Source organism: Rattus rattus, chromosome 3 (assembly GCF_011064425.1).
Source record: "Rattus rattus isolate New Zealand chromosome 3, Rrattus_CSIRO_v1, whole genome shotgun sequence".
Classification (NCBI taxonomy): domain Eukaryota; kingdom Metazoa; phylum Chordata; class Mammalia; order Rodentia; family Muridae; genus Rattus; species Rattus rattus.
This window is the reverse complement of record NC_046156.1, coordinates 65,433,220-65,458,696: the sequence shown is the minus strand read 5'-3', so window position 1 is coordinate 65,458,696 and position 25,477 is coordinate 65,433,220. Positions and strand designations below refer to the sequence as shown.

Here is a 25,477-nt window from a genome sequence, read left to right as displayed (position 1 = left end):
ACGTGCCTCCATGCCTGGCCTTTCGTAGTATTCAGGTCCTTATGCATGTGTAGCAAGAACTTTCTGGTAGAGTCAGTTTCCCAGCTTAGTCCCTGTCCTGCTAGTCCAGGATTCCAGCCTTGGGCGTGAACTAGCACTCTGGTCTATCTCTGTGTTCACCTCTTGCTCTGGATTCCTGGAGCAGGAGGGCTCTTTCCTTTCTGTGCTCCAGGTGGGGGCCTCAGGCGGCTCACGCTTAGTCCTCCTCCCTCCGGCAGTCAGCATGGGCTGCTTCCTCTCTCCCCTCCCTGCCGTCTCCTTTGCTGTTACACGGCTCTACGTGTCCTTTATCTTTCTTCCTTCCCTCCAGTATTTCTGGGGGAAAGTTATTCCTCCAGTGATTCCTCCAACTTCCTTGCCCCAGCATCCACCCAGAATCGGCCACGTACTGTATATGGGCGTGGTGACGTCTGCGCTGAGGATTCCTCCCATCAGAGGTGGTCACTTGTCATCTCTGCAACCATTTTATTCCACTAATCCTGAGCCTAAGCCCACTCCCGTTGGCTGATCCCTGGTGTCCATGAGGTTGGGGTCCTGGTTCTCAGGCTGACTGGACCAGATCATCCTGACTTCTCCATGGGGCCTTAGCATCTCCACTGCAGCTGAGCAGTCCTGCCGCTTGCCGTTCTTCTGTTAGCATGCTGGGGCTCCTGTTGCCTGAGGTCCAGTCCGCTAGTCACAGCACCCCTTCCGCCCCTTCCCCCTGTCCTCCTGTACCTCCTCACCCCTTGTCCCATTAGGTTCATACGGCTGTGATAAACACCAGGACCGAAAGCAACGTGGAGTGGAGGGAGGGTTAATTTCATCCTCACACCTCCAGGCCACAGTCTGTCATTGAGAGAACTGAGGCAGGAATATGTGGGAGGGGACTGAAGCAGAGCCCATGGAGGGGTGCTGCTTACTAGCTTACTCCTCTTGGCTTGCTCAGCCTGCTCTCTTATGTACCCCAAGACTGACTACCTGCCCAAGGATGGCCCCGGCCATAGTAGACCTGGCCCCTCTACATCAGTCACTAATCAAGAAATGCCCAACAGCTTTCCTACAGGCCAGTCTGGTGGAGGCATTTTCTCAGCTAAGGTTCCTTCTCAGATGATTCTAACTCGTATCAGATTTACAGAAAGCAAAGACAGTGTGGTGTGCCATGCTCCATGCATCCCCAGCTTCTGATTTCTGCCGCTGTCCTTTGTCACCTCCCCCGAGGACAGTAGGTGGAACCGCACAGCCTCTGGCCACGTTTCTTTGCTCCCTTGTAGGAGTGAGGCTCCCTTTTGTTTCCCCAAAATCCCTCCTGCTTGCCCCTCAAAGCAACAGACGTGCAGTATCTAACAGTGGCTTATTTGCCTAGATTCCCTTACTAGATTCCCTCCGGCCACAGAGTCTAGAATCCCACGGCCTCCAAACACGACTGCCTCTTTCATTACTAGCTGGGGGTCACCTGGGGCACATCACCTACCCCTCTCTGCCTTTGGAAGCTCATCTGTAAGAAAGATGCTGCAGTGTTGGACCCATTGAGTTGGCAGTTATTTTGGGTTTTTGTTTGTTTGTTTGTTTGTTTTTAAACCACTTAGATTTGGGGCTGGAGAGATGGCTCAGTGATTAAGAGCACTGACTGCTCTTCAAGAGGACCAAGGTTGAATTCCGAGCACCCACACATAATAGCCCACAACTGTCTGTAACTCTAGTCCCAAGGGCTCTGATGCTTCTTCTGGCCTTTGTTTGAATAGTGCACAGACACACATGCAGGCAAAAGCACACATGTACGTGAGATGTTATTGTTGTTGTTTATTTGTTTTTGCTTTTTTTTCTCTTCATGATAAAGTTGACCACTTGCCACACGGACACACCACACAAGTGCAACATGCAGCTAGCAGGGCTGTGTGGTGGCCAACAGTGGGGTGGGGGAGGGCATGAGAGACAGGCTAGCCCAGCAGGAACGGGGACAGGTGGGATAGAACCAGGATGCCCTTGTGGGCATCGAGAAGGCTTGTGGCCCTGGTTTTGGTGGGAAAGTCACTGGAAAGGCCAACATGGGTTGGTACGTGAGGGGCAGAGAACAGCTGTGCTACCCCGAGGCGTGAGACAAAAGCTCATGGGGAGACCTGGCAGTTAGAACAGGCCTGGGGCACAGGGGATCGTCAGGGGGCAGCCGCTGGCAGAGGCTTGATGGTACCCGCCTAATCAATTCTCCCCTCCTGCTAGTGCACGCACGCCACCCTCCCCTCTCTGTGGTCCGGAAATTCGCTCACCTCTTGAACCAGAGTCAGGAGGACTTCTCGGCTGAGGCGGAGCTGCTGAAGCTGCAGGAAGAAGTGGTCAGGAAGATCCGCTCTAATCAGCAGCTGGAGCAGGACCTCAACCTCATGGACATCAAGATTGGCCTGCTGGTCAAGAACCGGATCACCCTGCAGGTGAGATGCCCCCTGAGCCACCCTTCCCCAGGCCTGCTGCTCCTGAGAGGGAGCCCTGCCCCTTTCTTCAACTAGTAATTCCATCCTTTTCAGATGTGTATAGGTTACCGCCTGGCTCAGGTTCCTGTGCCTACGGCCTTCTGCCCTTGGTCAGCCATTGGATGTGTGTAGTGCAGGAGAACGAACCCTGCAGGTAGAATGCGAATGTCTCGCTCTGCTGAGTCCCAGTGCAGGGGCCGTGGGCGATCAGTTAACCGCGAAGTCTGTTTCCCCCTTAGCTCATTCTGGAATAAGGGGTTGGCAGAATGCAGAGACAGACAGATACGAAAGCTACTGTAAATGACATTCAGATGTGGAGTAGCAGGCTGATGATGCCGTCATGTCTTCCCCCACAAGGCTGTATAATGATTGATAAGAAATAAGAGAAAAAGCCATGAGTAGGCACAGGGCCTCTGCCTGGTAGCCCAGAGCGCTGAAGACCCACCTGTGAAAGCAGAGGAGCCAAGCGGAGCTGTGGGCAGTAACAAGAGCTTTCTCTCCTCTCATGAGCCCTGGCTCTTCCAGACACTGAGTCTGGACCATCTCTTTTGTGCTTGGTACGAGTCCGGCCTCGTTAGTTTGCCCCTACTACACCCATATCCAGGAGGTAGTCTCCCACTGCAAGAAACTGACCAAGAAGAATAAGGAGCAACTGTCAGACATGATGATCCTGGACAAACAGAAGGGATTAAAGTCACTGAGCAGAGAGAAACGGCAGAAGCTAGAAGCCTACCAGCACCTCTTCTACCTGCTGCAGGTGAGCAAAGAGCTCTTCCCAGGAGGAGCCTGGGGTGGGGGTGGGGGGCAGGGTAGCACAGTGGTGAGTGCTTGCTTGGCACACACAACACTAAAAAAACCCAGGAAGGCCCCATCACCTCCTGAGCTGAGGCCTTCTCTTTACCTTTCTTCATGCCCTATTCCAATGCCCAGTTTCCCAGGAGAGCCTACCCCTCCCCATTTGTGTGGACTATTTCCAGCCCCCCCCCAGAAGGTGATACTTTCTCTGTAACTCCTCTGATTGCTAATGCTCCAAGAACATTCCCAGCCCCCTGTCTCCCTGATCGTTCACAGACTCAGCCCATCTATTTGGCCAAACTGATCTTTCAAATGCCCCAGAACAAAACCACCAAGTTCATGGAAGGCGTGATTTTCAGTCTGTACAACTATGCCTCCAACCGCCGGGAGGCCTACCTTCTGACCCAGCTGTTCAGAACGGCACTGCAGGAGGAAATCAAGTATGCGCTCCTGACCGCAGGTGTGGGGGACAGGGAGGGCGGGGCAGAGACTGCGGCTATTGTTGTATAGCCTAGAATGGCGTGGGGAGGCCATGCCTCTTCAGCTTGTAGGAAGCGGGTAAGACTCTGCAGCAGCACAGTGGGGCTGCAGGCTGACCTGTTAGCAGGTAGGATGACACCCAGATAGAGGGGCCTTTCTTAGGGTGGGCACTAGAGTTGGTGTGAACAGGCAGCTAGGTCCTCCAGCATGGGGCCAGTGACTTATTGCACCACAGGTCAAAGGTGGAACAGCCCCAGGATGTGGTGACAGGCAACCCGACAGTAGTGAGACTGGTGGTGAGGTTCTACCGCAATGGGCGGGGACAGAGCGCTCTGCAGGAGATCCTCGGCAAGGTCATCCAGGATGTACTCGAAGACAGATCAGTCAGCATCCACACAGATCCTGTCCACATCTATAAGAGCTGGATCAACCAGGTGGAGGCCCAGACTGGACAGCGCAGGTGAGCTGGCAGGACGGGAAGGCATGCTCCGATCTGTAGGGGAGCCTGGGTGACATACAAAAGCAGAGATGATGCCCAGCCTACAGGAGATTTGGGCCTTGACTTTCTCTGTTACCACAGCTGCCAGAGATGATTTTGATAGGAGCATGTGGTATCTGCCTTTGAGTCTGGCCGGCATTTCTCCCTGCTCTTTTCCAGCTGCTCTGTGACACCTGAGTCCTCCCTCCTCACTGTGTACCCTCACTGCTCAGTCCTCCCTCCCCCCTCATTGTGCATCCTCACTGCTGCAGTCCTCCCTCCTTTCTCCTCCCTCCCCCCTCATTGTGCATCCTCACTGCTGCAGCCCTCCCTCCTTTCTCCTCCCTCCTCCCTCCCCCTGTGCATCCTCACTGCTGCAGTCCTCCTCCTTTCTCCTCCTCCTCCCCTCCCACTGTGCATCCTCTACTGCAGTCCTCCCTCCTCCCTCCCCACTGTGCATCCTCACTACTGCAGCCCTCCCTCCTTTCTCCTCCCTCCTCCCTCCCACTGTGCATCCTCACTGCTGCAGTCCTCCTCCTCCTCCCCCCTGTGCATCCTCCTGCTCAGTCCTCCCCCTCCCTCATTGTGCATCCTCACTGCAGTCCTCCTCCTCCTCCCCCTGTGCATCCTCACTACTGCAGTCCTCCCTCCTCCCTCCCCACTGTGCATCCTCACTACTGCAGTCCTCCCTCCTGTGCACTGCTGCAGTCCTCCCTCCTCCCTCCCCACTGTGCATCCTCACTGCTGCAGCCCTCCCTCCTTTCTCCTCCCTCCTCCCTCCCCTGTGCATCCTCACTGCTGCAGTCCTCCTCCTCCCTCCCCACTGCATCCTCACCAGTCCTCCTCCCTCCCCTGTGCATCCTCTGCTGCAGTCCCTCCCTCCTCCCTCCCCACTGTGCATCCTCCTACTGCAGTCCTCCCTCCTCCCTCCCCACTGTGCATCCTCACTACTGCAGTCCTCCCTCCTCCCTCCCACTGTGCATCCTCACCTGCAGTCCTCCCTCCTCCCTCCCACTGTGCATCCTCCTGCAGCCCTCCCCTCCCTCCCCTCCTCCCTCCCACTGTGCATCCTCACTGCTGCAGTCCTCCCCCTTCCTCCTCCCTCCCCCTCCCCTGTGCATCCCCCTCCTGCTGCAGTCCTCCCTCCTCCCCCCCCTGTGCATCCTCCTGCTGCAGTCCTCCCTCCTCCTCCCCACTGTGCATCCTCCTGCTGCAGCCCTCCCTCCTTTCTCCTCCCTCCTCCCTCCCACTGTGCATCCTCACTGCTGCAGCCCTCCCTCCTCCCTCCCCACTGTGAATCCTCACTGCTTCAGTCCTCCCTCCTCCCTCCTCCCTCCTCCCTCCCTGCTGTGTATCCTCACTGTCGCAGTTCTTGCTGAGTGCTGCCTTTTTCTCTGGCCCTTCCTCCTGGTCTGATCTGTCTCGACCCTGTCTGTAGAAGACCATATAGAGGAGTTGATGGGGAAAGCCCGGGAAGGGAGGCAACAGAAGGGGACACCAGCTCTACGGTGTGTCTCTCTCTGCCCACAGCCATCTCCCCTATGACGTCACCCCCGAGCAGGCTCTGAGCCACTCTGAAGTGCAGAGACGATTAGACATCTCCCTGCGCAATCTCCTCGCCATGACTGAGAAGTTCTTTGTTGCCATCAGTTCATCGGTGGACCACATTCCGTATGTATCACCCCCTCCCCGGGGATAGGCTGGTTTGGCAGGAGAGCAGAACACGTGACATTCTGAGGGAAGCGGGTGGGAAGAGGGAGCCAGGGGGGCCTAGCAGGGTTCAGGTGTGTTCAGCCCTTGCCAGCGAACTGAGCTGAGATGCTGCAGGTGGGTCCGTGTGGCTGGAACAATGTCACTGGTCAAAGGGGACTCCAAAATAGCAGAGATACACTTTTATCTGAGAACAATTGGAGAAAAGATAGGATTCTCTGGCCCACAAAGTCAAAAAGGTTAATATTTCAAACTGGAAACATACTTCACAGTTACAGTCCTCCCTCCCACACTTTCTTTTTCCTTTTTTTTTTTTTTTTTTTCTTTTTTCTTTTTTCGGAGCTGAGGTCCTATCCCGGGTTTTTGCTTTTGTTAGGCAAGCGCTTTACCACTGAGCTAAATCCCCAACCCCTCCCTTTTTTTTTTTTTTTTTTTTTTTTTTTTTTTTTCGGGGCTGGGAATGAGACCCAGGACCTTGCGCTTCCTAGGCAAGCGCTCACCACTGAGCCAAATCCTCAACCCCTCTTTTTCCTTTTTTTAAGACAGGGTCTGTCTACATAACCCTGGCTGTCCTAGAACTTGCGATATAGACCAGGCTGGCCTCAAACTCACAGAGACGCACCTGCTGAAAAAAAAAAGATTTTTGTTTGTTTGTTTTTTGGTTTTTTTTTTGTTTGTTTGTTTGTTTTAGTGTGTATGCTGTTTTGCCTGCATGCATGTCTGTGCACCATGTGTGTACCTGGTACCTTCAGAGGCCAGAATCGGGTGACGGATCCCTGACAGAAGAGTTAGCGGTGACTGTGAGCCGTCATGTGGGTGATGGCTTTCTTTCTCTGAAAGAACAGTCAGTGCTCTTAGCTGCTGATCCATCTCTCCAGCCCCCAGTTCTCTTCTTAAATATCAACCAGTAACCTGGAGGTAGATGCAGGGTGGTCAGAGCTATAAACAAGCCTTACACTACCGAGTTTGAGTCCAGCCTAGGCTACATGAGACCCTGTCTCAAAACAAGCACAAATCATTCAATGTTTGGTTGAAAACTATTTGAAGCTGGGTGTGGTGGTGGATGCTTTTAATCTCAGCGCTCAGGAGACAGAGGCAGAAGGCTTCCTATGAGTTTGAGGCCAGTCTGGTCTACGACAGCGTGAGTTCCAGGACAGCCAGGACTACACAGAGAAACCCGTTTCGGGAAACAAAACAAAAAAAAAAAAGAAGAGAAACTGAGCTATTAACCTCTAAATTATTCAGCCACTGGATTTGGTTCTTAGTTCTGAGGGCAAAGTTGAGCGCCAAAGGGGAAGCAGCCCCAAACTGAAGAGCTGAACTGAGGTTTTGCAATTGGAAGTAAGAAAAAACCGAAGTCTAAGGAGAGAAATACACAGTGAGTTATAAATCTCCATCTGGTCGCTGGATATAGAGATAGCGTCTAACACAGTCTGATTAGTTTTGTGGTGGTGAACCCATCACAGGACTTGACAAAGAAGTTCAGGCTGGAATAACACCGCTGCTCTGACAAAACCCCTGTGCGATCGAGGACCCACTCCAGTCTTCCCGTCAGGGGACAGAGGGGCAGCTGGGAAGGAAGTGGCTGAGAGCAGGCAGGCAGACAGGCAGGTAGGTCCCAGCCCAGGCATGCTATTCAGGACCTCTGGGAGCTGGCAAAGTTGGCTGCCTTGGAGCTTCCTGAGCCGTCGGCTACCCAGGAGACAGCATAACGTGCCTCTATGGACGGTGAGGTATATAGTAAGCAGAGGTGGTCTGGGGGAAATGAGAAAGGGTCGGGGTAAAAGGCTCTCGGGCTGCATGTGTCGGCACACAGCTATAGCAGCAGTCCTTGTAACGTAGAGGTTTTGATCATGAATTTGAGGACTGCTGTACTCCATAGCAAGACCCTGTCTCAAAACAAACAGTTGGAGGCAGGGAGCACTGTAGGGGGCCAAAAGGGCCCTGTGCCTGGTATTAACAGGAGTAAGGGCAAAGGCCCAGGGGTAGAGGGCTGTGGCAAGGAGCACCAGAAGGTGGAGGACTGCCATTGGGAGCAGTAGAGGTGGAATGTATGTGGGCTCAGCTCTAGAGTAGCTGGGATTAGAGGGGAGAGGCTGCTGGTTTCTCATACCTTGAGTCTGGGACGGGATGAGAAGAGCCCTAACATCCCTATTCTGTTCCTAAGGTATGGGATGCGGTATATGGCCAAAGTCCTGAAAACAACCCTAGAGACAAAGTTCCCCAATGCCACAGAGAGGGACATCTATAAGGCAAGTGTTGTGTGTCTTCCGCCATCTCCAGGAGCCTCCTTTGTCCGCTTTTGCCAGTGACCCCCAGACAGGATGACAAACGATATTATAAGTATCCAAGGAGAGAAATGGTCCCATCCTGTGAACTGAGCCTGGTGCACCAGTGGGGAATGTGGGCCTCCGGCTGTCAGACCTTTCTGGAATTTCTCCTCTGCACTCAGGTGGTTGGAAACCTCCTGTACTACCGCTTCCTGAACCCTGCTGTGGTAGCTCCTGACGCCTTTGACATTGTGGCCATGGCAGCAGGCAGCAGCCTGGCCGCCCCACAGCGCCATGCGCTAGGAGCTGTGGCTCAGCTCCTACAGCATGCGGCTGCTGGCAAGGTCTTCTCCGGGGAGAGCCGGCACCTTCGAGTCCTGAATGGCTACCTGGAGGACTTGCATCACAAGTTCAGGTCTTGGGTCTTGTCACCCTATTCCTCCCTGGACCTCTCTCCACGTCCCATGGTTCACTTGAAGAAGGGAAGGCCAGAGGCACAGGGTTTATGGGGGGTCTCGGGGGGCAGCAGGAAGCCTCCCAGGGGACAGAGAGGAGCATCAGTGGGCTGGCTTGGGTGGCATACTGAGAGCAGACAAAGCAGGGCAGGGGCCAAGGCTAGCCTCAGAACGGACCTGCCGTGGATGGCGACCATCGAAGTGGTGAGTGTATTGGTGCCCTCTCTCTGGGCAGGAAGTTCATCTGCAGAGCATGCCGGGTACCAGAGCCCGAGGAGCGCTTCGCCATAGATGAATACTCAGACATGGTGGCTGTGGCCAAACCCATGGTGTACATCACTGTAGGGGAGTTGATCGGCACACACAGGGTAAGGGGTCAGCGCTGGAGGGCTAGGCTGGAAGTCCACACAGAACCCTGACCACTGCCCCCACCCTACCCTTGTCTGGCTCAGCCCTGCACCCTCTTTCCTTCTACCATCCACAGCTCTTGCTGGAACACCAAGACCAGCTGGCCCCAGGTCACCAGGACCCACTGCACCAGCTCCTGGAGGACCTTGGGGAGCCACCCACCATCACTGACCTCATCGGTATGTGCCCACACGGCTTCTGGAGCCTTCAGGGATGGTTGTGGGCTGGCAGCTCCTCATACCCTGCTAGTGTTCCCTATGACTGACATACACAGACTCCCAGCCCGGTGGCCAGTGCACAGATGTTGATGCTAGATGAGGCCAAACTATGGCAACACAGTCATACAGAAGAGGCATGAGGGGACAAGTCCACTAGGTCTGGTCTAGGTGTCTTGCTCTGGAGCTCTGGGATGAGAGGGGTTTGGCATGCAGTGGAAGGCAGTGTCAGTGGGATGCTCCCAATACCTCTAAACTGCAAGGCCCAGCTGACACCCAGATCGAGATCATACAGAGGCCCAGTGATGGTAACTCAAGCCCATGGGCGTCAAGGCTGAGGGCATGGCATGGTCCCGTGGGACAGTGTGGAAGGGCTTCCTCAGAGGTATACAGAAGGGCACCTCTACTGTGAACCCATCTTTGTGTGCCTGTCCCCACTCATCCCTCAACCCATCACAGGGGACAATGTAGCCACCGATGGGCATGAGGATCTGAGCAGGCTCGAAGTGTCCCTGACACTCACCAACAAGTTCGAAGGGCTGGAGACAGATGCTAACCACAACAGCACCCAGAGTCTGCTTCTGAGGTGGGTGTGGTGGTTCTCCCAGGCAACCCTGCTACCTATTCAGTGGTCCCACTCAGAGAGGGCCATCATACTTCCTTGTCGCCACCCCTCCCCAGCACCCCGTTCTTCAAAAAGTTCTCCCCAGCCCAGCTCACACTCGCCTTGTCCAGAATAGCATCCGATAGGCTTTGGCAACCTCTCTGCCTTTTCCTTGGAGTCATGGTTGAAAGCATGGGGATGCTCAGGAGCCTGCTCTGCGTGCAGACCGTGCTTTGCCTTACTTACTTTGGGAGCCAGGACCTCCCATGTGTGTACATGCGTGACAGAGGGAGCATATGTCATGGCACATGTATGGAGGTCAGGACAGCTCTGTGCACTCAGTTCCATCTGAACGGCTTCCATCTTGACGTGAGTTTGGGGTGTGGAAGTTAGACCGTGTCAGGATTGCACAGACTTCTCGGACAGCCACCTTACCAAGCCAGGCCAGGAACTCACTTCACACTTCTCAGTCAGGATGGTCCACAGAGGGCTGGGCTGGCCATCTGCACCAGTTAGCGGCACCATCGCCCTGAGCCCGCTCTTCGCTCATTCACACACTGTCAACAAGAGTTGGTGACACAGCAGAGAGCTTCCCAGAGGGAGGGGTCAGACGTGGGGGTGGCTACCAGGAGGAAATGAATCCTTGGGCTGAAGGATCAGAGGAGGCCAGTTTGGGGGAGAGTGTTCTAGGGGACAGCACCTCCCCTGGTCCCTCTCTCTGTTTTCATCCTGGGCATCCCTAACAGTCCAGACCTGGGGCAGGATCCACTTATCCTTAGCTCTTTGTCCTATCCTGCCCAGACCTTTCCTGGTCCTCAAACTGCCCTTTCCCGCAGCACCAAACAGATGCTGGCCGACCTCATCCAGTTCCACCCTGGGGATTCCCTGGAGGAGATCCTGACCTCCTCAGCTCCCAGGGAGCATGTGAGTAGCCAGGACCATCCATAACAGCTAAGTCTTTGACTCCACCTCACCCTTAGTTTGCCACAGAGGCCACTGGGTGCATAGAAGACCAAGTCTCTGTCTGACCTTGATGCTGGGGCGGTGGGGGGGCCACAAGCCGAAGAAGCAGCCTAAGCAGCTCGCTCGCTCTCCCCTTTCCCCTCCCCCTGCTCCCTACACAGTGCTGGTTAGGATAGTGCTAAGTAGTAGTCTGCTCTGAGGACTACATAAGGGAATTGACTGGAAATAGAGAATGTTGGGGGGTTTGGAGGCAAGAAAGGATGCCAGGTGGCCTCGCTGTTGGGGTTGGAGTAAGGGCAAAGCCAGGAGTTAGTTCCCGAGTAAAGCTGGGAATGGCAGGCAGAGGCATATCCCACAACAGCCGGGCAGGCTCCACCTACACTTCCTGCCCACAGAGTGCCATGCTGGGTTAGGAATCTGTCTTTTGGCAGCTGGGGTGGCCGTGTCTCCTTGATCTATTATGGATCCTTGGGTCACCTGTTATCCATAAGGTTCTTCTATGTCACTGCCTGTGTGTTCTCCACTGTCCCCACACCCCCAAGAACCTAGGCAGGGAAGGTAGGAATGTGCATAGGGCTCCCAAGCTCTGGGGTTTGTCCTGTTTTGAAGTAGAATGGTAGAGCCTAGGACCCTCTCAGCATTTTTGCTGCCCTCCCAGGAAGAGGCCCATCATCGGTTGATGTGTTGGCGCCAAGCCTGTGACACCCAGAAACCAGAGCCGCTTCAACGACGACACTCACTGATGGCACACTCCCTCCTGCCACTGGCAGAGAAGCAGCAGCGCGTCCTGAGGAACCTGCGTCGGCTACAGGGCCTGGGGCTGGTCAGGGCCAACGACTGCTACCAGGGACTTGTGGACGAGCTGGCCAAGGTGATAACCCAAGCCAGGACTGCATGTGGCGGCTGCAAAGCCACTGTGCTGGCCTCCCAAAGGCAGACTTCTCTCCAGTGGGTGATCCCAAGTCGCCCACCTCGAGGAGGGCCCAGGGTTTTTTGTTTGTTTGTTTAAGATTTTCTTGCTTATGAATGCAGTGTTCTGTACTACATGTATGCCTACAGGCCAGGAGAGGGCATCAGATCCCATTACAGATGGTTGTGGGCCACCATCTGACTGCTGGGAATTGAACTCAGGACCTCTGGAAGAGCAGTCAGTGCTCTTAACCGCTGAGCCATCTCTCCAGCCATAGCCCCTTCCAGGGTTTTGTTGTTTTGTTTTGTTTTGTTTTTTTTGAAGGGAAGGCCCTAAGTCTAAACAGACAGACAGATTTCTCCCAGCTCTCTTCCACTGGGACATGGTAACCTGGAGAGAGGCTAAACATCCCCACAGTAAGCCTTGTGGGGTGTCCCAGGATTTATGAAGGGTGCTGACCTGCTTCCTCACCCCCACCTGCAGGACATCTGCAACCAGCGCAGGCACCGCCAGCGGCGGAAGGCAGAGATGCTGAGGCTCCGGGCCACACTACAGGGCCTAGATGCAAAAACCATCTTCTATGAGGAACAGGGCGACTACTACAACCAGTACATCCAGGCCTGCCTTGACCACCTGGCCCCCAACCCCAGGTACGTGCTGTAAGCCCAACCCTAACCTCTGGGTTCCCTCCCCACCATTCCTTCTACCCTTGCCCTGCCATCTCCCAACTCTGGCTAGGAATTCACCCTGGTGTGGTACTGCCTGCTCCTAACTCTGGTGTCTGTGGCTCCAGATCACCTCCCACAGCAGGGAGGTTTCTTGGGGCCTGGTGTCTTCCTGCCAGCCACCCAGAGCCCACAGCCAGCGTGGAAAGTTTGTCTCTGGGGCTTTCTTTTGAACAGGAGTTCTGGGAAGGGGAAGAAGCAGCCATCTCTTCACTACACAGCCGCCCAGCTCCTGGAAAAGGGCGTCTTGGTGGAAATTGAAGATCTCCCTGTCTCTCAGTATGTGTCGTTGGGGACTTTTCATGTCTCCGGGGAGGGTCATGGCTGGAATGAAGCTCTAAGCGCAAGGCGCTGGTTTGGAAGGAGGGAGGAACTTGCTAAAGGGGAGGTGGGGCATCTTCAAGCAGAGCGGAGGCCATGGGATGCATTCCTGCTCTGGTAAGGGTGCTGGGAAAGCGACTTGGAGGTGAGAACAGCTTGGTAGAGCCAAGCAAATCAAAAAAGATTAAACAGGCAGAAGTCCAACTAGCGGAGGAGAGCAGACCCTGGCACTGACGCGCAGGAGAAGCCTGGCTCTCAGTGGCACGGTGCTGTCCCAGTGGGCAGCCGAGGAATGGGGGTGGGGCTCTGGAAAGAGGAACCCTGTGTTGACTCTTATCCCTCAGCTTCAGAAACGTCATCTTTGACATCACTCCTGGAGATGAGGCAGGAAGGTTCGCCGTCAATGCCAAGTTCCTGGGTGTAGACATGGAGAAGTTTCAGCTCCACTACCAGGTAAGATCATTTCAGCACCTGCTAGAGCCAAGCCCGTGCGAGAGCGCAGGTCTGTACTCCAGACACCAAGGAGGCTGAGGTAGGAGGATCAAAACTCCAAGGCCCAGGGCTGGCAATGGCTCGGCTCATGACCCCGCTTACTGAAAAAGCCAATGACTTGGGTTTTGATCCCTGAGGCCACCCACACAGTGGGGTTGGGGGGAGAACTGACTCCTGTAGGTTGTCCCTGGCCCTCTCCACATGTACTGTGGTGTGCATGACCACATGTCTATATACACGCACAGATAAAGCTGGATATGGTGGCACGCATCGTTGGTTCTGTACTGGGAGGCAGAGTCGAGTGTGTTCCAGTCCAGCCAGGATTACATAATGAGATCCTGTCTCAAAAGAAGGACACAAGTAAAGAGTAAAATTAAAAAGAGAGGTGGGGGCGGGGCTGGAGAGAAGGCTCAGAGGTTGAGAGCACTGACTGCTCTTCCAGAGGTCCTGAGTTCAATTCCCAGCAACCACATGGTGACTCACAACCATCTGTAATAGGATTCGATGCCCTCTTCTGGTGTGTCTGATAAATATATAAATCTTAGAGAGAGAGAGAGAGAGAGAGAGAGAGAGAAAGAGAGAGAGAGAGAACGAACACTAGGGAGGATATAACTCAGTGGTAGAGTATTTGTTTAGCATAGGTGAAGCCAAAGGTAAAATCCCAACACATCCCTGGGTTCTAGTTTAGTTCCGTACACTGCCTTGTTTAATCCCTTAGCCTCTCTGCAGGGTTTCCCTGTTTCATAGGCTCTGAGGCTAAAAGGCTAAGGAAACTGACCTCAGTTTTAACTAATGTTCAGGGAAACAGTGATTTTGTTTTGATTTGAAACAATGTCTCCTGTCACCTAGGACGGCCATCACTAGCTGAGGGTGACCTTGAATTTATGGTTACCTTGCCTCTGTCCAAATGCTGGGCTGCAGGGAGTGCTGCCACAGCTGATCTGTATGGTACCTGGGCTTCACACATCTTAGACAAGTACTATTCCAGCTGAGCTACACCCCCAAGCCCTTATTTTTTTAATATTTATTTATTTTATGTATATGAGTACACCATAGCTGTCTTTAGACACCCCAGAAGAGGGCATCAGATCTCATTACAGATGGCTGTGAGCCACCATGTGGTTGCTGGGAATTGAACTCAGGACCTCTGGAAGAGTAGTCGGGTGCTCTTAACCACTGAGCCATCTCTTCAGCCACCCCATATTTTTAAAGTATTATTTTTACACGGGTTCTGGGAATCCAACTTAAGTCCCTGATAAGCACTTTGCCAACTGAACCATAACTATTTTCTGTTGCTGGTGGTGGGGTGTGGGGGTGTGTGTGTGCCCTCATGGACCTGTGGAGCCCAGATGTTCACATTTGGAGTCTCCCTCTACTTTTTTCCTTTTTTCCTTTAAGATGCAGGGTCTCTCACTGAGCCTGCCAGCTCACGGTTTTGAGTAGGCTGGCTAGCCAGAGGGCCTCTGGCCTCTACCTGTCCCTGCCTCCCAGTGCTGGCTTATAGCGAACGCCACTGTGGACGCTGAAAATCCACACTCAGGTTCTCACTCCACTAGCACCTCTGCTGAGACACACCCCTAGACCCCCTGTCTGTCTGTCTGTCTGTCTGTCGGTATGTTTGATCTATTTGTGGATGGGTGAGTGCCTGAACCTATGTGCTTATGGAGTCCAGAAGAAGGCATCAGATCCCTTGGGGCTGGAGTTACAGTCATTCGTGGGATGTGGGGGCTGGGATCTGAACTCTGCTCCACATGACTGAACAGCAAAGCCTCTCATTCCCGGACCATTTCCGGTCCATCTTTTGTTGTTTGAGGTAGCGTGTTCTCTAGCTCAGGCTGCTCTTAAATTCAAGGCAACCTTCCTGTCTCAGCCTCCTGGGCTTACAGGTTTGTGCCACCACATCCAGTGAATCAGGGCTTTTATATTTGTTTGGGCTTTTTGCTTTTTTTTTTTTTTTTTAAGGCAGAGTTTCACTCTGTAGCTCAGGCTAGCCTAGAACACAAAGCTGTCTCTGCCTCCCCAAGTGCTAGAATTAAAGTCATGCACCAACCATGTCCAGCCATATTTACTGTCTGTTTTTCTTAGGATGTATTTTATTTTTGATCTGTGTATATGCCTGCGCATTTCCATTCAGATGTCCAGGGAGGCCAAAGGGGGTGTTGGATCCGTTGGACCTGGATTTAAAGGCAGTTGTAAGACATCTGATATAGGGCGCTGGGAACCAAATCCAGGCTTTCTGCAAGAGCAGCAAGTGCTCTTAACTGCCGAGCCATCTCTCCAGACCTAGCTGTTGTTTGTTCCTTTGTCTTTGAGAAAGGGTCTTATTTTATAGCCCAGGCTGGCCCGGAATTTGTAACTCTCCTGCCACATTCTCCCCAGTGCTGGACTTACGGGTGTGCACCACCATCGCTTGATTCAGAGCTGTGAATGTCAGTACAGATTTGCTGCTGTTTGCCTGGAGTAGGAAACCTGGTCAAGTCCTGGCTCCACTTGGCTTGACATTTGCTTAAATCACTGGACCTGTTTTTCTCATTTGCAAAGTGGGTTTTGAACGCCCTGCTTCAATGGCCAGTGCTCCTGGCAGCTGTTAGGCTGTGTGACATTAGTGTTTCATAGGCTGGCCACTCCCAGAAGCTCTTAAATCCCCCTCCCTGTTTCTCCCCTCCTAGGACCTCTTGCAGCTGCAGTATGAGGGTGTGGCTGTCATGAAACTCTTTAACAAAGCCAAAGTCAACGTCAATCTCCTCATCTTCCTGCTCAACAAGAAGTTCCTTCGGAAGTGACGGAAGTGACGGGGCAGCCTCTCAACTGACTGGCTGCTGTGCTTCTCCATTAACCAGCTCTGCTCCCCGCTGACCAGAGCTCAGGTCACAGTGCTTGACCCTCCCACCCAAGAGGAATTGTCCTACTTGGCTGAAGTGGGCCATGCGTCCAGGTCCAGCTAGGTGGCTTTTACCACATCCCTGTGAACCAGCAACCTGCTCTCTGTCCTGGAGAGGACCATGGTTTTGTGTCACTATTGTTTTCGTGTGGTCACCACCGTGTCTGCCAGGACTTCTAGCACTGCCCAGCAGCCCTATCTCCCTTCCTTTTCACAGACTTCCAAAGCCAGGGCCAGACTGTCTGTCCCACCTCCCCTTCATAAGCCATGGGCGTTGCTGTCCCCTACAGCCCAAGTCCCCCCGTGCTGTGTCCCCAGCAACCTCTTACCCCTCATCACATCCCAGTATCTGACTTGGGTGCAGCATTTGCTGATGTCCATGATGGCTATGCACACCTCGAATCTCCTTTCTCCATTTCTGCTGTTTCTTATGTGGGTCACCAGGGTATTTATTCTAACCTGATTGTTGTGTGGTCTTAATCATGATTTTAATTCTCAGTTTCTGAACTCAGAGAGTTCTCATTCCCCCACTGGAACTACTGCACATTCCACTGTCTCCCTTTAGCTAGAGTCAAGTCTCTTGGGGTCTGAGCAGGGAGGCCCCAGCTGAAGAACTCCTTAGCTCACTTCAGGACAAAGAGCAGTCTTGCCATCTTCTTGTCACCTCAGCTGACTTCCAGGTGGTTCCCATAGATCTGCCTTGGCCACTCTCTGTCCGCCCCACATCTTCCATCTCCCTGCCTCGCCGCCCTCTAGATTTCCTACCAATAAAATGTCATTTCCTATGTTAACCCCCATGTTGTTCCTATAGTGCAGCCCTCCCTCAGGTGAGAGGGTGCAGCTTCTGAGAACTTGGGGATGCATCCTCTGCAGCCTTCTAGCAGCCACGAGCACAGGCCCACTATGTCTGCCTACCCAGGCTTGTACACGTGGAGGAAGTAGCATCTCTTCTCTCTTTCCACCACGGGACAGAGAGGAGGAGGAGGGGATGCTTAGGTTTGAGTCTGTCTGTCAGGCACTCTGACAGCTCAGGCTGAGAGGAGCCCAGTCCAGGCTCCTTCCACCCATTGTACACAGCTCCAGTGTATGCCGTGCCTAAGGCTGGACATACCACACGGGCCTCAGCTGCTTATGTCCCCCTTTATTTTTTTAAAGATGTATTTATTTTATGTATATAAATATACTGTGGCTGTCCTCAGACACAACCAGAAGAGGGCATCAGATGCCATTACAGATGGTTGTGAGCCACTATGTAGTTGCTGGGATTTGAACTCAGGACCTCTGGAAGAGCTATCAGTGCTCTTAACCGCTGAGCCATCTCTCCAGCCCATGTCCCCTTTCCAAGAGAAAGTTTCCCTGCTTTCAGGAATTTACCAAGGCCTGCCTGTGGGGAATGGGACGGTGGACACCTGCCTGACACTCTGTGGCATCTCTTGGGTGTCCACATTTTCCTGGCACAGCCTGCCTGCCTCTGCTCCGTTCCATTCTGTCACCCAGTATCTATGTCGTTGTCACATTCAATCTCACTCAAAGCCTCCTCCCCCTTGACATGTCACAGCAAAAACTTCAAGTGCTGCCTCGCCCTGGGTGACAGTGAAATGTACCAGGATCCGAGTCTCTCTGCATGCTCCGTTGTAGGCGCGTTAAAAACCTCACACTCACCAAGTGGCTCTGACACTGTCCTGCTGCAGGACCACACCCCCACCCCCACAAATACGCACCAGTCACGAGCTCAGCCACACATACCACACGGAGAAATGTCACAACAGCTAAGCTGGGAGGGCATCACAGGACTCCATCACTGTCTCCCTCCATCCCTTCCCGGCCACACTCCCTCTTCTGCTAACAGTCCCCAGTAAGCTCAGGGCAATCCACTTGGGCCTGACTTCCAAGGCCCAGTTTGACATACAGAGCCTTTGTGGGTGGGAGTATCAGAAACTTAGATACAAAGTGCCTGCTGGCAGAAAAAGCATTCCTTTCCAGGCATGATGGCGTACACCTGTCCTCTCTGCACAGGACGGAGAGGCAGCATAGTCAAGACCAGCCTTTACTGCACTCCGCAGTGTAGTGTGGGTAAACGAGACCCCATCTCAGACAAAAAACAAAATATAACTTAGTGGCTCTGTGGTCAGGCGATTATCTAGGATACTCGAATTCTTAGGCTGAATCCCTGCAAGGGAAAGGTGGTGACTTAGAAGATGGTCCTCAGAAAGACCAGGACTTCACACTTTTAGAAAAAAGGTAGCATTGAGCCCTACACCCCTGTCATACACAATATGCAAATGCTGATTTTTTTTAAAAAAAAAGAATTATTTATTCCATGTGTATGAGTACACTGTAGCTGTCTTCAGACACACCAGAAAGAGCATCAGATCCCATTACAGATGGTTGTGAGCCACCATGTGGTTGCTGGGATTTGAACTCAAGACCTCTGCAAGGACAGTCAGTGCTCTTAACTGCTGAGCCATCTCCAGCTTTTCCACCCTCAGTTCTCTCTCTCTCTCTTTTTTTTTTTTTTTTTTTTTTTTTTTTTTTTTTTTTTTTCCGGAGCTGGGGACCAAACCCAGGACCTTTCGCTTGCTAGGCAAGCGCTCTACCACTGAGCTAAATTCCCAACCCCGCTCAGTTCTCTTTAATCTTTACTTGTGTCCTTTTTTTGAGAACCATCTCTCCAGCCCACAGATGCTGTTTTTTGAGACAGAGTCTCGCTACATAGTACAAGCTGTCCTATGTATGTCCTTGAACTTGTGATCTTCCTGTCTTAGCCTCCTCAGTGTTGGGAAAAAAAATTCAGTGTGGTTCATGGGATCTAAATGGAAAAAAAAAATAACCATAGAACTCTTAGAAGAAAACAGACTAGGGCTAGAGCTTAGCTAGTAGGGAGCCTGTCTGGCAAGCACAACACTCTGATTCCCAGCATTGCATAAAACCAGATGTGGAGGTGTACAGCTGTAACCCCAGCATCTGAAGGCAGAGGAATCAAAAGTTCATGTTTGAGGCTATCCTGCTCTATAACACCAGCTCCAGGATAACAGTCAGCTACACAGAGAAACCCTGTCTGGAAAGACAAATATTTTAAATGAGATTTAAAATTCAGGGTTTGGGCTGGAGAGATGGCTCAGTGGTTAAGAGCTCCGACTGCTCTTCCAGAGGTCAATTCCCAGCAACCACATGGTGGCTCACAACCGTCTGTAATGAGATCTGATGCCCTCCTCTGGTGTGTCTGAAGACAGCTACAGTGTACTCACTCTACAGTGTACTCACATACATAAAATAAATAAAAATCTTCAAAAAAAAAAAAAAGATAAAATTCGGGGGTTAAATGCACTGGCTGCTCTTCTAGGGGACCTGAGTTCAGTTCTCAGCACACACATGGTAGCTCACAACCATTGGTAGCTCCAGTTCCAGGAGAGCCGGTACCCGCTTCTGGCCTGCAAGATACCAGGCACATAAGTACATGCAGGCAAGACACTTGAATACTTACAAAAGACTTTTGTGTGACTATATGTTTTCAACACTCTTTTTAAAGGTTTGTTTTCATTTGATGTCAGCATTGTTTGTAAAAGCTCCAAATATCCACCAACTGATAACCTGGGTAAACTCCAGGAGAGCTGTCCACACAGTGGGGAGGTAGCCGTCAAAAGCAGCAGGGTTCTGAAGTACAGACAAAGCTTGACACACAAATCAAGTCAGCCCGGACAGCCACATGTCAGATCTGCCATCTCAGATAGCCAAGGCAGACAGAGCCGTGACACCAACAGAGAGTCAATGACAAGTCACTGAGGCAAAGAAGGGACCTAGGGCATGGGGAATGGTGAAAATATTTTATAATTAGAGTTGGCCACGGTGGTGCACGTCTGCAATCTCACCAGTACTGGAGACCGAGGCAGGAGGAACAGAAGGGCAGCCTACGTTATGTAGTGTCTGTGTCAGGAGGCCGTGCAAGACTGGAGCTCAGTGGCTCAGTGAGATTACCAGCCTAACTTATGGTGCTGAGTTTGACTGGACACCGGGGGAAAATGTGTGTGTTTATTTTCCTGTAATTGGATAGTGGAAATGGCTCATAAACAGAGAGTACCGCTAGACTGTACATTTTAAAGGGCTGAATATTATGGCATTCAAATTATACTTCAATAAACCTTTGTTTTTGTTGTTTTCCTTGGTTTAAAAAAATTGACTGGGTGGTGGCACATTCCTTTAGTCCCAGCACTTGGAAGGAAGAGGCAGGTGGATCTCCATGAGTTCAAGGCCCTGGGCAGCCAGGACTATACAAAGAAACCCTGTCTTGAAAAATCATAAATAAATAAATAAATAATCTAATACACTAATAAATAAAAATTAAATGGCTTGTCGTCTTTGTTTTCTTACTATCGCTGTGGCCAAATGCCAAGCAAAGGAGGAAAGAGTTTATTACATTATACAGCTTATAACCCATCACTGATGGGACTTAAGGCAAGAATCTGGAGACACGAACTAATCGGAGACTAAGGAATTGTGGGGGAACACGACCTGCTGGCTTGTTCCTTATGCCTTGCTAGGCTACTTTCTTACAGTACCTAGGGCCACCTGCCCAGGGACAGCACCTACAGTGGGCTGAGTCTTCCACAGCAATTATCAATTAAGAAAATGCCTTACAGGGGCTGGAGAGATGGCTCAGTGGTTAAGAGCATTAGCTGCTCTTCCAGAGGTCCTGAGTTCAATTCCCAGCAACCACATGGTGGCTCACAATCATCTGTAAATGGGATCCAATGCCCTCTTCTGGTGTGCATGAAAACAGCTACAGTGTACTTGTATAAATAAAATAAATAAAGAAAAAAGAAAAAAGAAAATGCCTTACAGGCCAATCTGATGCAGAAATTTTCTGAACTGAAATTTCTCTTCCCGATGACTCTAGCTTGTATCAAGTTGACAGAAACAAACCAGGACATTTCCTTATTTTTAAAGAGTTTGAGGTTTTACCAGTGTGTATGTAAATGTACCACAGTGCCTTTGGGGGCCAGCAGGGGGAGACAGATCCTCCGAAGCCCGAGTAACAGAGGGTTGTGAGCCACCAAGTGGGGCTGGGAATTGAGCGCCTATCCTCTGCGAGAGCAGCCAGCGTTCCTAACCACTGAACCATCTCTCCAGCATAGCCCTCTTCCAACTCTCTTTTTCTTTTCTTTTTTAAGCTGGGGAAGGATCGGGGAGGCAGACTTCTGTCAGGTCAGAGTACAGCTTGTGAGGATCAATTCTCTCTACCATGTGGGTCACAGGAATTGAACTCAGGTCACCAGACTTGGCAGCGAGTACTTACTTTTACCTGCTGAGCCACCCAACTACCAGGACAAAAACTTTATTTTTATTTTAATTTATTTTTCTAATAATACTGTTTTTGGGGGAGGCGGGGGAGGCTTTCTCTGCGTAGCCCTGGCTGTCTTAGAACTCACTTTGTAGACCAGGCTGGCCTCAGCTAGCTTTGTTACCACTGCTGTGACTGTCTGTGGCCACCTCCTAGTGAGAGACTCCAGCTGGAAGTCAGCCAGCCTCAATGATAGGCACCTCCCAGGATTTCAGCATCGGACATGTGATTTGGCTGTGGTTACTATTTTAAGACTCAGTTAATAAATTCTGAGTTATGTATATAGTTGTATATACCCCCTTGGTTCTGCTGCTCCAGATAACTCTGACTAAAACACCAGGCCATAGAAAACTGAGGTCATCAAGGACTCTCGGCCAGGAAAAAAAAAAAAAAAAGCAAATCTGTCAAACTCAAGAAAAACAAGCGTGTCCTGGAGCGCTGGCTCAGCGGTTAAGAGTATTTACTTGGGGCTGGAGAGACGGCTCAGCTGTTAAGAGCATTGACTGCTCTTCCAGAGGTCCTGAGTTCAATTCCCAGCAACCACATGGTGGCTCACGACCACTGTAATGGGATCTGAAACCTTCTTCTGATGTGTCTGAAGACAGCGACAGTGTGCTCACATACATTAAAAAGAATACTTACCGAAGCCTCAGAGGAGGCTCCCAGCACTCGGACGGCAGCTCACAACTCCTGTCCCGAGGATCCTATGCCTTTTGCAGCCTCTGAGGCACAGCACGCACACATTGCACAGACGTACACAGAGGTGAAATATCCACACACACAACAGTAAAATAAATAAACCCGCAATAAAGGAAGAAAGAAGACAAGTGTAACAGGAAGCTTTGCACGTGCTGCCGCAGATGCCTTTCGGCCTCGGTCATCACAGACAGCGGAGAGAGTCCCTGCAGAGCTCCCTGCCCCGGCTGCCAGAGAAGGGGCCCGATGAATCACACGCTGTGGGCTGCTAGGAAAAGTCCTAAAAAGCAAACAATGTAGTAAGTTATTTTCGTCTGTGTTGGCCGTGTTGGGAAGGTGGAGGTAAGGGAGTCAGGAGGTCAAGGTCACCCTCAGAGACACCCTGAGGTCAAGGCCCAGCCTGGGAAAAATAAGTCAGACCTTGTCTCAAAAAATAAAAGTAAGCTGGGCAGTGATGATGCACAGCTTTAATCCCAGCCTGTTCCACAGACTGAGTTCCGAGACAGCCAGGGCTACCCAGAGGAACCCTGTCTCCAAAAACAAACATTAAAAAAAAGGTCTAACATTTCTGGGGCCAGTACGTTTGAGAAATGCTGCATGATGCACCCGAATTTAATGAAGGCATTTAAGTTTGATTGCAGTAGTTTTTATTTTATATTTCTGGAGTGAGGTCTTACTGTGGAGACAGTGAGATGGCTCAGTGGGTACCCCGACCACCTTAGTTGCATCCCCAGAATCCATATAGCGAAGGAAAGAACTGAAAGTTGTCCTTTGAGCTCCTTCAGCTGCCTATTCTAGCATGCATACAAAGTAGATAAATGTAGAAAATGTAGAAAAAATTATTCTTCCGAGACAGGGTCTCACTGACAGTCCTGGGTGACCTGGGACTTACTATGTAGAGCAGGCTGGCCTCAAATTCACAGAAATCTGCCTGCCTCTGGCTCTTGAGTACTGGGATTAAAGTGTCACCAACACTTGACATTTATTTTTAGTTTTTTAATTAAACAAAGTTTCTCTTTTTCAAGATAGGGTTTCTCTGTGTGTCCCTGTCTGTTCTGGAACTCAGTCTGTTGACCAGGCTAGCCTTGAACTCAGAGATTCACTTGCCTCTGTCTCCCAAGTGCTGGAATTAAAGGCATGTGTCACCACTGCTCTGGCTAAACCGTTTTATTCCTATGTTTTGATGTTCTGGGTTTGTATACGGTCTTCCTGCTTACTGAGCGTGCAGTCTCCGGTTGAGCTACCTGTCCCCAGTCCTTCAAACCCTTCTCTCGTAAAAACTTACACCAAATTTCCTTTGTTTTTCTCTCGTTTCACTTCAAACAAACAAGATGGTACACATGCTCTCTCAGCACAGAAAAACTTCCATAATTTATACAAAAGTAAAATCCACCTGGCCCACCTCCCCCTCCTGTGGCACTGTCTGCAGCCTGGGACAGATCCTTCTCAGCCTTCCTCACTGTTCCCTTCAGGAGCGTGCTGAGACCATGGCTAACTATTTCCCAAAGTGACTGTCTATCTCTCTTCTCATCTGCTCACCTTCCACATGGAGGCAGTGGCTCTGGCCTCCACCCTAGAAGTTAGCCAGCCTAGTGGCCCCAGTGACTACTGTCTGATCTAGTAATGCTGTACCCCGTGAGACCAGGTCACTGCTATGGTTTGGACCTGGTCTGCATCCTGCAAGGGTTTCTAGGTCCAAATTTAATCCCCATCATGTAGTATCGAGAGGGTGGAAACTCATCTGGGAACATGGATAGGGGAATGTGAGGCTCCAGGTTCAATCCAAGGCCCCCAAAAGAAAACAGAAGAGGGCAGAATTTAATATGAGCATGGTATTTGAGGTTGGCCTTTGGGAGATGATTAGGGTTAAGCAGGGACACTTGAGTGGAGCCTTGTGAGTGACTTTACAGGAGACACCATGCAAAGTCTCTGATATTGCCATTTGATGTCCTGTGCCATTCTGGGGTTCCCCTAGCAAGAAGACCATCATAAGGTGTGGCTAAGATGTCAAACACTGTGAGTCGAAAATAAACAGGGCTGGTACTGTTTATAAATTATAATCCTGTGGTATTGTCTCACCATTTTGTTTGTTGTTGACAAGTTCTCACTATGAAGCTCAAGCTGGTTTTAAACTCACTCTCTGCCCTGCCTCAGTTTCCTCGGTGCTGGGCTTACAGGGCTAAGTCACTCCGGTCCTTTGGTATTGTGTTATTGGCAACAGAAAACAGGCTAATGGGGTCATCAAAAAGCAACAGTGAGGGCTGGAGAGACGTTAAGAACACTAGAGCATGGGTTGGGATTTGGCTCAGTGGTAGAGCGCTTGCCTAGGAAGCGCAAGGCCCTGGGTTGGTCCCCAGCTCCGAAAAAAAAAAAAAAAAAAAAGAACCAAAAAAAAAAAAAAAAAAAAAAAAAAGAACACTAGAGCATTAGGAATGCTAGAAGCTAAGAATATCAACTGCTCCTGCAGAGGACCAGGGTTCAATTCCTGCCCCTCTGTAACTCCAGTTCCAGAGGATCCATCACCCTCTTCTGGCCTTCCTGGGCACTGCATGTGCATGTGACGCACATAAATATATGCAGAAAAAAATAAAATAAAATAAAAGTAAAGATGTTAAAATAAAATAGAAGCTAGGCCTGGTGGAGCAGCCCTGTAAGTCAGGCCCCTGGAAAAGGGGGCTGGAGCGCAGGATCAGAAGCGCCATGCCAGCCTGCCGGTAAGAGGACCTGCTGTCTCCAAACAAAACCAAAACACAAAGCAAGGGTCTGGAGAGCTGTTAGAGAACTGTTTGCTCCTCCAGAGAGCCGGGTTTGACTTTCAGGACCCGTGTGACAGCTGACAACTCCCCGTAGCTCCAGCCTCAGAATCTGATGCCATCTTCTGGCCTCTGGGCACCAGACCCTTATGTAGTACACAGACATACATGAGGACAAAACGCACATACACAGACAACTAAATTAAGAAAAATATTTTTTGAGATAGGCTCTCTATGTAGCTATGGTTGTATTAGAACTCACTATAGAGAACAAACTGGTCTCAAACTCACAGAAACCACCTGCCTCTGCCTCATGGGTGCTGGGATTAAAGACGTGCGGTGCCTCTATGCCTAGCACTAAATAGATGGTTTTTCTCTTTGGTTTTTTTTTTGACACAGGGTTTCTCTGTGCAACTCTGGCTGTCCTGGAACTCTGTAGACCAGGCTGGCCTCAAACTCGGAGCTCCTCCTGAGTTTGTCTCCTGAGTGCTAGAATG

The 25,477-nt window shown here is 51.2% G+C and overlaps 1 protein-coding gene across 1 annotated transcript in view; it reads left to right on the top strand.

Moving 5' to 3' along the window:
• Iqgap3 (IQ motif containing GTPase activating protein 3) overlaps nt 1-16,984 on the top strand; it is a 42,735-nt gene extending 25,751 nt beyond the window's left edge. The window contains 16 exon segments of the mRNA XM_032898108.1: nt 2,239-2,447; nt 3,091-3,243; nt 3,558-3,721; nt 3,997-4,221; nt 5,770-5,910; nt 8,117-8,201; nt 8,402-8,634; nt 8,910-9,042; nt 9,159-9,261; nt 9,757-9,883; nt 10,738-10,825; nt 11,523-11,735; nt 12,258-12,424; nt 12,677-12,778; nt 13,165-13,273; nt 15,982-16,984. Coding sequence (XP_032753999.1) covers nt 2,239-2,447; nt 3,091-3,243; nt 3,558-3,721; nt 3,997-4,221; nt 5,770-5,910; nt 8,117-8,201; nt 8,402-8,634; nt 8,910-9,042; nt 9,159-9,261; nt 9,757-9,883; nt 10,738-10,825; nt 11,523-11,735; nt 12,258-12,424; nt 12,677-12,778; nt 13,165-13,273; nt 15,982-16,095 — 2,366 coding nt within the window. The 3' untranslated portion in view covers nt 16,096-16,984.
• The last annotated feature ends 8,493 nt before the right edge of the window (nt 16,985-25,477 follow it).